General features: G+C 35.6%; 1 protein-coding gene across 1 annotated transcript; it reads left to right on the top strand.

Annotated features, from left to right (window-relative positions):
* Window positions 1–8846: 8846 nt before the first annotated feature.
* LOC116134432 (pentatricopeptide repeat-containing protein At5g14770, mitochondrial-like) lies at window positions 8847–13620 on the top strand. Its single transcript, XM_031420112.1, has 3 exons — window positions 8847–12047; window positions 12826–13063; window positions 13223–13620. Exon 1 carries the CDS (start codon window positions 8847–8849, stop codon window positions 11910–11912), a length of 3066 nt encoding a protein of 1021 aa, XP_031275972.1. The 3' UTR covers window positions 11913–12047; window positions 12826–13063; window positions 13223–13620.
* Window positions 13621–13834: the final 214 nt, after the last annotated feature.

Here is a 13834-nt window from a genome sequence, read left to right as displayed (position 1 = left end):
TTCAATGGAGAACACTATCATATATGGGTTGTAAAAATGAAGGCTTTCCTCCGAGGTCAGGGCTTGTGGCAGTATGTAAAGGAGAATAGGCAGCTAGCACCCTTGGGACCAAATCCCACCTTGAACCAGATCAGAATGCATGAAGAAGAAGCTGCCAAGGCACCAAGAGCCCTATCTCACATCCATGCAACTGTAACAGACCTCGTGTTCACAAGGATTATGGCATATGAAACTCAAATGAGGCGTGGGACAAGTTAAGAGAGGAATACATGGGAAGAAACATAACAAGGAATATGCAGGTGCTGAACTTGAGAAGGGAGTTTGAGTTATTGAGGATGAAAGAATCAGAGAAAGTGAAGAAGTATGTTGACAGGCTGATGAGTGTGGTCAACAAAATCAGGTTGCTAGGAGTGGAGTTAACAGATAGAAGAGTTATGAAGAAGGTCTTGCTGAGCTTGCTCGAAAAATTTGAGTCCAAAATTTCTTCCGTTGAGGACTCTAAGAACATGTCTCAAATCACCTTGACTGAGCTTGTTCATGCACTCCAAGCTCAAGAGCAAAGAAGACTCTTAAGGAAAGAAGACACAAGTAAGGGTGCAATGATGGCAAATAAAAAAGGCAATGCTGCACAAGGACATAACAGGAGGTATGATGGGGATAAAAAAGGGAAAGAAAAGAGCAATGGTCAATGGGAAAAACTAGGTGGGGTGAAGGAGTATCATGCCTGCTCTTACTGTAAAAAGAAAGGGCATTATGAGAGGAAGTGCTGGCTCAAACCAGGGATAAAATGTAGAGATTGCAAGCAGTTTGGGCACATAGAAAGGGTCTACAAGAACAAGGGAAGTCAGCCATCACAACAAGCTCAAGTTGGAGAAGATCAACCGCAATTAGGGGTATTTAAAAGCGGTTAACCGTTTTTTTGAACCGAACCAGTTTGGAGGAAAAACCGGTTTTTCAGTTAACCAAAAAACCAGTTAACCGCTTTAAAAAAAGCAATTAATCGGTTTTGAACCAGTTTTCCCTTTTTTTAATAAAACTTATTTATTTTATTTTTTCCTAAATTAAATTGTAAATATAAATAATACATATCCAAATAAAAATTAAACATTCATACATATCCATTGACCACTACTAACAATACATTAAAAATATTATTATTATTTATTTAATATATAATATAATATATTATTATTATTTGTTTAATATATAATACATAATATATTAATTTTTATTTAATATATATATATATATATATATGTAAAACCGGTTTCGGTTAACCGCTTTTTATTTTTTCCCAAATCGGTAACCGAACAGAAAATTCAGTTTTTTGAATTTTTCGAATCGTAACCGAACCGTTTTTTCGGTTAACCTGTTTTTCGGTTCGGTTTGGTTTTTACATTTTTTTGAACACCTCTAACCGCAATGTTAGGAGGCTGAACAACTCTTTGTGGCCTCTTACTACGCATCACAACTCAACAATGAAGCTTGGCTAATTGACAGTGGCTGCACCAACCACATGGCTGCAGACCTGCAAAAGTTCACTAATCTGGACAAGTCTTATAGTTCCAGAGTTAAGATAGGAAATGGTGACTTTGTGGAGGTCAAAGACATAGGAGATGTTGCTGTCCAAACACAATCAGGTACTAAAATCATCCCTGATGTCTTGTATGTACCTGATATTAGTCAAAATTTGTTAGGTGTTGGGCAAATGTTAGAGAAGGGTTATTCTTTACATTTTCAAAATCAGGCTTGTGTTATATTAGATGGTAATGGAAACGAATTAATGTGTGTGAAAATGATGGGAAAAAGCTTCCCGGTTGAGTGGAAGAAACCTGGTAATTTCGCTTTAACATCTAGGCTGGAAGAATCAGAACTTTGGCACAAAAGGTTTCACCACTTTCACTATAATGGCCTCAAAGGGATTATGAGCAAAAACATGCTTCTGGACCTGCTTGAGATTGAAGAGAAGAAGAGTCTTTGTAGTGCTTACCAACTTGGTAAGCTCAACAGGCCACCCTTTCCCACGGATCAGGTTTGGAGAGCAACCAAAAAACTCCAACTGATCCACACTGATGTTTGTGGCCCTATGCAAGTTGAATCCATGAGTGGAAGCAAGTATTTTGTGCTGTTTATTGATAACCTCACATGGATGACTTGGGTGTATTTCCTAAAGTAAAAGAATGAGGTTGCTACAGTATTCAAAAGTTTTAAGTTGTTGGTGAAGAATCAAACAGGGCTGAGTATCAAGACTATAAAGAGTGACAATGAGACTGAATACACATCAAATGAGTTTGATTCCATTTGCAAAGAAGTAGGGATCAAGCATCAATTCACTACTCCATACACTCCACAGCAAAATGGAGTTAATGAAAGGAAGAATAGGACACTCATGGAGATGGCTAGGTGTATGATTGTAAAGAAAAAGTTGCCAAAAATGTTTTGGGTTGAAGTTGTCAACACAGGGGTCTATATTCTCAATAGACTCCCAACCAAGGCTGTTAAGAATCTGAATCCATTGGAAGCTTGGAGTGGAGTCTAACCAACAGTAAGCAACCTTAAAGTGTTTGGAAGCATTTGCTATGTAATGGTTCCAGCAAATAAGAGGAGCAAGTTGGATGAAAAATCAGAAGTGGGAATCTTTATAGGGTACAACAGTTAGTCCAAAGGCTATAGGGTCTACATTCCTGAATCCAAAAGAATTGTGATTACAAGGGATATAAGGGTTGATGAAAGAGTAATCTGGAATTGGGAAGAGACAAAGATTGATGAAGAATGCAGACCATAACAGTCAACCGAAAGTCTGATTGATGAGGCTGAAACTAAAGAGGATGAAGAGCTTTTGGTTAGAGGGACCAGAACCTTGGTTGATGTTTATGCAAGAAGTAATATGGCTATGCTTGAACCAAGGAACTATGCTAAAATTGTTAAGTCAGAAGCCTGGAGAAATGCAATGCAGAAGGAGATATGAATGATAGAGAAAAACAGCACCTGGGAACTAGTTGACAGGCCTGGAAATAGGAAGGTGATCCAAGTGAAGTGGATTTACAGGAAGAAACTCAATCTTGATGGATCAGTCGACAAACACAAAGCAAGTTTGGTGATTAAGGGGTTTGCACAGCAGCATGAGGTGGATTTTTCAGACACTTTTGCTCTGGTGGCTAGGCATGATACTATCAGGTTACTCCTTGCCTTAGCAGCCCAATTTGGCTAGAAAATTTTCTAGGTTGATGTTAAATCTTCATTTCTAAATGGTTGGTTGAGTGAGGAAATATTTGTGGAGCAATCTGAAGGTTATCAAGTCAAAGGTGAAGAAGATAAAGTGTATCTACTGAAAAAGGCCTTATATGGCCTGAAGCATGCACGTAGAGCCTAGTACAGCTGAATAAATGACTATCTAAGTAGCCTAGGATATGCTAAAAGTCCTAATGAGCATAGAATTTATGTTAGGGAGACTAAAGGTGACTTGATTGTAGTCTCTTTGTATGTAGATGATTTGCTGATTACTGGGAGTAATGTTGAGCAACTGAACTAGTTTAAAAAGTCCATGCAAAGCGAATTTGAGATGACTGATTTAGGGGAAATGACATACTTCCTTGGTATGGAGATAAATCGGTCTAATGATGACATTTTTGTGTGTCAAGCAAGGTATGCAAATGAAGTTCTTAGGAAGTTGGGCATGGAGAATTGCAAACCAGTGGACACTCCATTAGTTCCCAATTTGAAGTTAAGCAAGGATGATGGTGCAATGAGAGTGGGTGAGGGGCTGTTTAGAAGCTTAATTAGATGCTTGCTATACTTGACAGCTACAGGACCTGACCTCATGTTTGCCTCCAGTTATCTTTCTAGGTTCATAAGTAATCCGAGTGAATTGCATTTTAGGGCAGCCAATAGAGTGTTAAGGTATGTGAAAGGAAGCACCAGGCTTGGCATTTGGTTCAAAAAATCTGAAAAATTGAAGCTGCTGTGCTATACTGACAGTGACTCGAGAGGATCCTTTGATGACATGAAAAACACCTTTGGTTATGTGTTTTACATAAACTCTAGTGCAATTTGTTAGCTGTCAAAGAAATAGGAGACTATGACTTAGTCCACAGCAGAAGCATAGTATATATCTGCTATAGCAGCTGTGAATCAAGCCATTTGGGTTAGGAAAATTCTAGCAGACTTGAAGCAAAACCAGGGAAGTCCAACTCTAATTCTGTGTGACAATCAGTCTGTAGTGGCCACGGCCAAAAATCCAGTTCTCCACGGCAGAACCAAGCACATTAAGATAAAATTTCATGCTGTGAGGGAAGCTAAGTATAATGGTGAAGTTAGTTTAATCCATTGCAAAGGTGAAAATCAAACTACTGATTCCAAAGCCAAGTCTGAAGATCTTAGGCTCAAATTTGGTGTTTCCAACAAAAATATCAAAGAGGAGTGTTGATGCAGTGATATTTTGCTGGAAATGCATCATGTTCCAGTTTGCAGTTTGAAAAGCTTTGGTGCCAATTGAATTCTATTGTCGTAGTTGTCATGTGTGAGATGCAGTTTGATGCATTTTTTAATATTAGTTTAGGTGTGATTAAGACCTGTAATTGATGTGTTTTGTGTATGCTTTAGTTGGTTGTTAGAGTTTAAATTCAAATATGAAAATGTCCCTGCTATAGTTGTTGCAACAGTGAATATTTTGGTTGCACTGATGTATAAATTATCAGTCTTAATGTAATGATACATGTCATCCACATATTCTTCCAGTTTTTCCTTTCTTTTCTTTGAAATTCTCCGGCCATAACACCATCAATATTAATGATACATATGGACATCCAATACTAAATCAAGGTAGCGCTAATGAAATGATTAATGTGTACGAGACTACCGGGCATGATGCGTATGGTTAGATAGGAGATCCCCCTCCAGAAGTACATGAGGGTGTAGGAAATCATTAAAATATACCGGGTTTGGATGATTTGGATGCTAGGATGGAAGATATGGAGAATGATCAAGGTTTTGGAACAACCACTCCTATACAAACAGTCCCTCTATTAGACCTGGAAAATACAACATGTCTTTTAGCGAGTACGGTTAGACCTACCAAAACTAAATCGTACCATATGAGGTTTGAGACCGAGTCGTACTTCCACCGATTGTTAACTGACAACGGGGCACAAGATGAACAGTCTAGATACATTCTAGAGGCGAAAATGTCACACCAACGAAGTGCAGCCAATGTAATTCATATGGACACAACCGTAAAACATGTAAGAATCTCATACCCTTGCCAAGAGCATCTTCATCGAGAAACACTTAGTTCATATTATGTTTACTTTCCTTACAGTGTACTATTTACATGTTATTTTGCTTGTTATTCACATTGTACTCCATCATCCTTTGTATTACTAGTGTTGTACCTTTTATATACAAGATTGACTATTTAAGAAATTTTAAGCCCGTGTTTAGTAGGCTTTTTAGAATAGCATTCTATAATAGAATAGTATTTAATGAAATAAGATAGGATTCTGAGAATGTGTTTTGGAAAATATTTTCTGAAAATATTTAGATTATATATTAACCCTCTACATTTGTTAATTTAACTAAACACTCTACACAATAAAAGTTTATAAATTAACAAAAACACCCCCACCCACCCAACTATTGCTAGCAGCCGGCCACCATTGTCATACAGTGGCCAAAAGTCGTCGGAATGGCACACGATCGGTTGGATCTGGCTGGTCGTACACCAATCTAGCCTTTTCTGGCCAGATCCACAGATATATGGCCAAAGATCAAGCCGTTGACGATGGCCATATCTTGGCAGTCAACGACGACCAAGCAATGGTCGTCGTTTAGCCATCAAAGATGGCAACGATATGGCTGTTGTCAACGGCCAGATCTTTGACAGTAAATCTGGTCGAAAATGGATAGATCGGCATACGACTGGCTAGATCCAGTCGATCATGCGTCATTATGGCGTCGATGTCTGGCAGTGGCTGTTGGCAGGTGACAGTGGCTTGGGTGGGTGGGGGTGTTTTTGTGAATTTATAAACTTTTTTATTGAGAAAAATAATTGTTAAATGTTTTGAGTTGAATAGAATATGATTGAATTTTGAGTTGAATAGAAAAGTTAATTATTTCATTGGATTGTATAGGATAATGAAAAAAAAAAAAAAAAAAGCCTACCAAACGTAGCCTAAGAAATTTTGGCAAAATAACCCCTGTAATACAAGCATTGACCATCATGTGTAAATAGTTAAAACCTATCATGATACATTTAGAATTTACATTTCTAAAGGACCCCAGGTCCATCTTTTCCATCATCAATCCACAACCGAACAACACAAATCATATGACCAAATGTATGATTGAATTAATAATGGAAGTGTTGTGTGTGTGTGTGTGTGTGTGTGTGTGTGACGATGTTAGATTGTATCGAAAAACACTAATTATGTCCATTCGTTTGATGGTATCTGATAGCCATCTATTGAGCTCTACTGGATGAATGGACAAAATCATTGTTGTCCGATACCGTTTGACACTGTTTGACATATGGGGGTTTTGGACGATTTAACTTCATTTCCCTTACCACATTTGAGATTTTCATCTGATATAGGGGTATTCAAATCGTACGAAACCCCTATCGAATCAAAAACATAAGTCTTTGTTTGTTGTTTTCATTGTCTGGATGTCATTCAAATCACTGAAATTCACACCATAACAGAGCAATCAAGCCAATTTCTCATTCTAAACCAAAAACTCTATAAAAAAAAACCCTATATCTCGAAGCAAAACTCAATAAATAACTCAAAATAAACCTAAAAACTCTCTATACTTTAAACCCATCATCACCACACTCCTCAATCATCAATAAACAACACAACAACATTTCACAATAAGTTAATTGAAAAAAATTGGAGAAGAAATATTACACACCTTAAATCTAAAACCAGTAAATGTGGATAGTTTCATTTGCCAAAACTGACAATAAGTACGTTCAATTATCTCTATTCTGGCACAGAATCAACATTTTCTTTTCAAAAGAAGATGAAGGAGGGAACGGTTAATGTTTGCTTCAATGGAGTTAAAGAAGTGAGGGTTTATATTTATATAGAGGTATTTTCGTCAATGAAATTAGTGGAAAATGGAAAAGTGTTATTTCATGTGCTACATTTCAATTCCAGTCCCAAAATAAGGCCATTAATTATAATTTCTTGGTAGTTAGTAACTCTTAATAATGTAAGGGCTAACGGCTCATTAAATGGTTTAGTAATAACACGGAGATTATTGTTAGTTCATAAACTTTAGAGAGAATTGGTTATTATATCAAACCGCAGGGGCTTACGAAAGTCTCAATATTTTAAACTTTGGTTCCCATTCCTAACGTTATTTAACAAAGGAAAATCCTCATATGGTGAGTGCTTTCCTCAACCCAATTTATTTGAGTAGAGTGAGGATCATACTGTAGTTGTCTTATCATTTATAATTTGTTATTTTTCTTAAAGAGTAATTGAAAAAAATAAAAAACAAAAAAAAGTAAAAATTTTAATACTAAGGAGTGATGAAAGAGATTTTTTTTTTTTTTTTTTTTGTATAATTAAGAATAGGTAAAAGGTTAGGATCGGCCAATCGGGAATCCCATTTTTTTCCCACAAGTTTTAACACACTTTTTAAACTATTACTTTAAAACATTGCAACTTAATTATGGTATTTTTAGAGGAATAATGTTAGTTTTACTCACTCTCCCTACTCATTTCTCTTACGCACTTTGATAAAAAAGTGAAAAAGTAAATAAGATTAACATTTTAACAAAGGTGAGTAAGAGAAATGAGTAAAGAGAGTGAGTAAGGCTAGCATTACTCATTTTGCATTAATTATGCAAGTCGTAATAAATGTCAATTACCTAAAGTCTGTTATATATTTTGTGTCAGAAAAACGTGCTCCCAAACTTTATCGGTCTATATATATATATTCTCATAATATGAGTGTTGTGAAATTTAAATTAATATATGAATGGTTTTTTTTTAAACGTTATTAAATTAATTTTGAAATTATTCTTTATTGTGATTGTTTTTGCTATTCTTTCTTCTTGTAATGATTGAGACAAGAATGGGCTCTAAATTGATAGATTATAAAAGAGAGATTGTAGATATACAAAGTTGAGAGATCTTAATCAATGGTGACAGGTGAGTTTAGCCCGCATCAACCTTTTAAAAAAAATTATTAGTTAATTTTTTATATAAAAAAACAATATTAAAGTAAAGTGTAATATCTTATTGAGCCTTAAAATTTTGGTTTTACAAGATTAATAGATTTACAAAGAATATTTAAATCAATATAATATTTGTTCAAAAACTCATTCGTTTATCAATACGAATTTCATAATCCTCATATTACATTTTGTATCATTCTTTCTCAATTGACAAATATTTTTTTACTATCAGTATTATTTTAAACAAATTTTCAGCTTTTCTAAAAAAATAAAAAAAATAAAAAATATTAACATAGCATTATTCACGATATTACTAACCATCTTACTATCATTTATAAATATAACATATAGTATAGATATTATACGCATAGTACGGATACCATATATAATTTTAAGCGGTTAGTAAATGATTAACATAATTTTACTCTTAAATTCCATGAATGGAAGTTAATTTCATTTACAAATAATTAATTTTTAATGAAAAACTAAACAAATTTAAAGGACATAACATATCAAATAAGTTTTAATAGAAAGTGTAATAAATTTAATTAAATGAATTTAATAAGTGTATTTTCATATCTACCCTTTCGCTTCAATGAAATTACTTCCTCCGGTATTCTAAAAATGTCAAGTGTGTCTTTGTGATTCAATCGGCTTCATTATGATAAACCACTTCAAGAAGCATACAAAAACCCTTTTTCCATCTTATTTTCTCGCAAATTCCCTCACTTTCTCACCAACCAAACAACGCCAAAACCTCACTTTCAAAAGCACTCTTCTTAATTCCTCTACTTACAGAAGTGTCTCCACCCTCACTCCCAAAAATACCCATCTCTATGCTTCTTTCTTCTGCACTCTCATTCACCTGTACTTAACCTGTGGTAGGTTCTCCAAGGCAACAGAAGCTTTCTTTACCATGAGAAATTTCAATGTTCCTCTCCTTTTACCCCAATGGAACGAACTCATTTTCCATTTTAATGCTTCTGGCCTGGTCTCTCAGGTATGGGTTCTTTATACACACATGGTGTCATGTAGAATTTTGCCCAATGTTTTCACTGTCAATGTGTTGGTTCACTCTTTTTGTAAAGTGGGTAACTTGAGTTCGGCATTGGATTTTCTTAGAAATGTTGATATTGATAGTGATAATGTAACATATAATACTGTCATTTGGGGGTTTTGTGAGCAAGGACTTGCTTATCAGGCATTTGGTTTATTGTCATTAATGGTAAAAAATAATGTTTGTATTGATTCTTTTACATGTAACATATTGGTTAAGGGCTTTTGTAGAATTGGGATGGTTGAATATGGAGAGTTTGTTATGGATAACATAGGTAATGGTGGGGCTGGTAAAGACATTGTAGGGTTTAACACATTGATTGATGGATATTGCAAAATTGGAGAAATGAATTATGCCCTCAAATTGATGGAAACGATGAGGAGTGAAGGTGTACTTCCTGATATTGTTAGTTACAACAGTTTAATTAATGGGTTTTGTGAAAGGGGTGATTTTGTCAAGGCTAAAAGTTTGATTGATGAGATTTTAGGGTCTAGGTGGAAAAAAGATGCTGATGATGGGAGTGTGAATTTGGAGCCGAATCTCATTACATCGACTACACTTATCAGTGCATATTGTAAGCGGCAAGCACTCGAAGAAGCACTTACTTTATATGAGGAAATGGTTACAAATGGGTATTTACCAGATGTAGTTACTTATAGTTCAATTATAAGTGGTCTTTGCAAGCGTGGAAGGTTGGCTGAGGCAAAAATGCTGTTGAAGGAAATGGAAAATATGGGTGTAGATCCAAATCACGTTTCTTATGCTACTCTGGTTGATTCTTTATTCAAAGCAGGGAGTGCCATGGAAGCTTTTTCTCTTCAAAGCCAAATGGTAGTTCGCGGTATTGCCTTTGATGTAGTTGTGTACACTAACTTGATGGATGGGCTTTTCAAGGCTGCAAAGGCCAGCGAGGCAGAGGAAATTTTCAAGATGATTTTAAAGCATAATTTGGTTCCTAATCATGTCTCCTATTCAGCATTGATTGATGGCCGCTGCAAGTTAGGAGACATGACAGGTGTGGAATCAATACTAAAAGAAATGGAGGAGAAACATGTTATTCCAAATGTCATTACTTATTCCTCTATCATAAATGGTTATACGAAAAAAGGAATGCTTGATGAAGCAGTAAATGTTATGAGGAAAATGGTGAGTCAAAATACTATGCCAAATGTTTTTATTTATGTGACACTAATTGATGGCTATTTCAAGGCTAGTAAACAAGAAATTGCTCTTGATCTTTATAACGAAATGAAGTCAGTGGGATTGGAGGAAAACAATTTTATAATTGATGTTTTTGTGAACAATTTGAAAAGAAGTGGAAAGATGGAGGATGCCAACAGATTAGTTCTAGATATGAAGTCTAAGGGCTTGGTGCCAGATCATGTTAACTACACATCTTTGATAGATGGCTTTTTCAAAGCAGGAAAGGAGTCAGCTGCTCTGAACATGGCCCAAGAGATGATGACAAAGAATATTCCATTTGATGTCATTTCATACAATGTCTTAATTAATGGTCTCTTGAGACTTGGCAAATATGAAACAAAATCTGTTTATTCTGGAATGAGAGACCTGGGTTTAGCTCCTGACCGTGCTACTTACAACACCATGATTAATGCTTGCTGCAAACAGGGGAACTTGGAAAATGCTTTTAAACTGTGGAATGAGATGAAGCATAGTGGAATAATGCCAAACTCAGTCACTTGTAACATTCTAGTTTCAGGGCTTTGTGAAGCTGGTGAGATAGAAAAAGCTTTGAATATTCTGAATGAAATGTTAGTTGTGGGTTTTTGCCCAAACTCAACTAGTTGTAAGATTCTTCTTGATGCATCATCCAAAAGTAGAAGGGCTGACATGATATTTCAAATGCATGAGCAACTTGTAGGTATGGGAGTCAAACTCAATCAAAAATATTACAACACTCTTATTACAATCTTATGTAGGCTGGGGATGACTAGAAAAGCCACTTCAGTGTTAGAAGATATGAGAGGAAGAGGAATAATGGCAGACATTATCACTTACAATGCCCTTATACGTGGATATTGTGTTAGCAGCCATCTAGAGAGGGCTTTTGCTATGTATTCTCAGATGATAAATGAAGGAGTTTCCCCAAATACTGCCACTTATAATCTCCTTCTAGGTGCTCTTTTGGCGGCTGTTTCAGTGAAAGAAGTGGAAGATTTGCTTGGTGAAATGAAGAAAAGAGGCTTGAACCCTAATGCTTCTACGTATGATATTTTGATATCTGGCCATGCTAAGATTGGAAATAAGAAGGAATCCATACACATTTACTGTGAAATGATTACCAAAGGCTTTGTACCAAAAACTAGCACCTATAATGTGCTGATTAGTTATTTTGCCAAGGTGGGAAAGATGCACCAGGCTAGAGAGCTTATGAATGAGATGCAAGTGAGAGGAAGACCCCCTAATTCTTCAACTTATGACATACTGATTTGTGGATGGTGTGAACTATCTAAAAGGATTGAACTGGACAGATCGTTAATCCTGTCATATCGGGCTGAGGCAAAACGACTAGTCATGGAGATGAATGAGAAAGGGTTTGCACCCTGTGAAAGTACTCTTTCTTGTTTCAGTTCTACCTTTGCTAGACCAGGAAAGAGGGTTGATGCCCATAGACTTTTACAAGACATGTTCAGGAGAAAGAAGACATAATGGATGAGTAAAAACAGAAGTATGGAAACCCTTGTTACTGGATACCCAGCCACTTGAGCACTTCTGAACCTGTGTTTTGAAGCGTGCATTTCAATACTTCATGGGGATACGTGGCTCTTAAATGCTTAGCATATGGTATGCACTCTTACCGTGTTGACTCATGATCGGCACTGTTATTTTTATAATTTGCTGTTTGCTTTTAGCGACTATTACAAAAACTTGTTTGGGACTTCAGTATTTCTGTTTGAAGACCGAGATGAAAAAATTTAAACTGTTGCAGTGCATATGTTTGAATCTTTTTGTTTGATTTTCAGTTGTTTTGGAGAATTTAATGATTGGCAAGGGCTGTAATGGTTCTATCTTGATTCTGTTGACCCACAATTGCTTTACACTGTCTTTAATTCAGCGTACCCTTTTTTCATTTTCCTCCTGTTATTGCTCTCCCAAATTTACGTGATTTCTGGTATAGATATTCTCTTATACATTGTGTGATATAATTTGATTCTCTTGCAGTGATTACTTCTTTTCTATCTTCCTTCTTTTTTCTTTGTGTGAATAGCTTGCTTGTGTTTATGTATGTGTTATTCTCCAATTACACGTTATAATATCTTTTTCATATTGATGTATCCATCTTCTAATAAAAATTTCTTTATTCTATGTTGCTAATTAATTTCTACTTTAATATGTTTCTGTGTGCTTAGCTTGTAGAAATTGTCTGCCAAATGAGAAAACCTACATTTTTTTTTCTTTTTTTCTTTTTTTTTTTCAGTAGTTAAAGAAAGATAGCAGTATTCTTGGTTTCTTGGTTCTCACGGACTTGCTATAAATCTTCTCAGAGTAGACTTTTTTAAGCTTTAATTCAGGTTTTTTTTTTTTTTTTTTGACAGTTGTATTCTTGATAATGTCTTTGCAGAGCTACACCATTCCTCTGTGCTAACCTCTTGTATTTGCTGAAACTCCTGTATGAGAGGTGAGAATGTAGTGCTGAGAAAAATGGTGTTTCCCCACTGGTGAAGAAAAAAACAGGAGTAGTCTGTCCAATGATCTCAGTAGAGACCCGTCAATTAGATCATGTGCTACCTGCACTTTTCTTTAGATTCTGAATAGAGTCGTTCCTTTTCCAACAGTGCAGCCGTTGCAGTATGTGAAAGGTGCATTCATAGAAATAATTTGATTCCTATCACTTTATTTGTTTTATCTTTTTTCAGCTTAGGTTCTGCTGTCGGCAGTTGCATTGATGCTTTAATTATGTGACTGAAAAATTATGAATATCTTGATTCCTATCACTTTATTTGTTGTATCTTTTGCAGTTTAGCTTCTGCTGTTGGCATTTGCATTATGTTCTAATTATGTGAACACAAAATTTTTTAAAGGCTGTCACTATGCTTCTTCAGATATCATTGAGGAGGTTGTTAAGTACTATGTTCATGATTTGGGCATCTGAAAGATCACAAAGAGATTTGCAAGAACATATGGGTTTTGTTGGATCATGTTTTGGTCTTTCCCATCAAAGCTGCGGGTGAGAAATGGAGTTTTTGCTCTTGGAATTGTTTGTCAATATTTATTGATTGAAAATCTCAACCTGCATCTGGAATATGTATTCTGGATCATTTAATATGAAATATGTAATAATATGTGGTGTTCATACACTAGATTATTGTTTAAGTAACAATTAACAAATAGAATTGATGCTTAGCAAGGAACGTGATCTTTTGGGATATGAAACCTTTCATTATTTGCCATTTACTATTGGTAAATCTCTTCAGATCTCTTTGAGCTTTAAAGGCTTGTTGCTGGATCCTTCTTGACCAAGTTTTGTTGGCCTTCCAGGGTTGGATCATGTCACTACTTACTACTGATTTATTTTTGTTAGTGGAAGTATACTTTGATCTTTCATCTAATGCTTGCATACTCCCATCTTG

This window comes from Pistacia vera, unplaced genomic scaffold (genome assembly GCF_008641045.1).
Source record: "Pistacia vera cultivar Batoury unplaced genomic scaffold, PisVer_v2 Contig1081, whole genome shotgun sequence".
Classification (NCBI taxonomy): Eukaryota; Viridiplantae; Streptophyta; class Magnoliopsida; order Sapindales; family Anacardiaceae; genus Pistacia; species Pistacia vera.
Note: the sequence above shows the minus strand (reverse complement) of the source record. Positions and strands in the feature narration are given on the sequence as shown.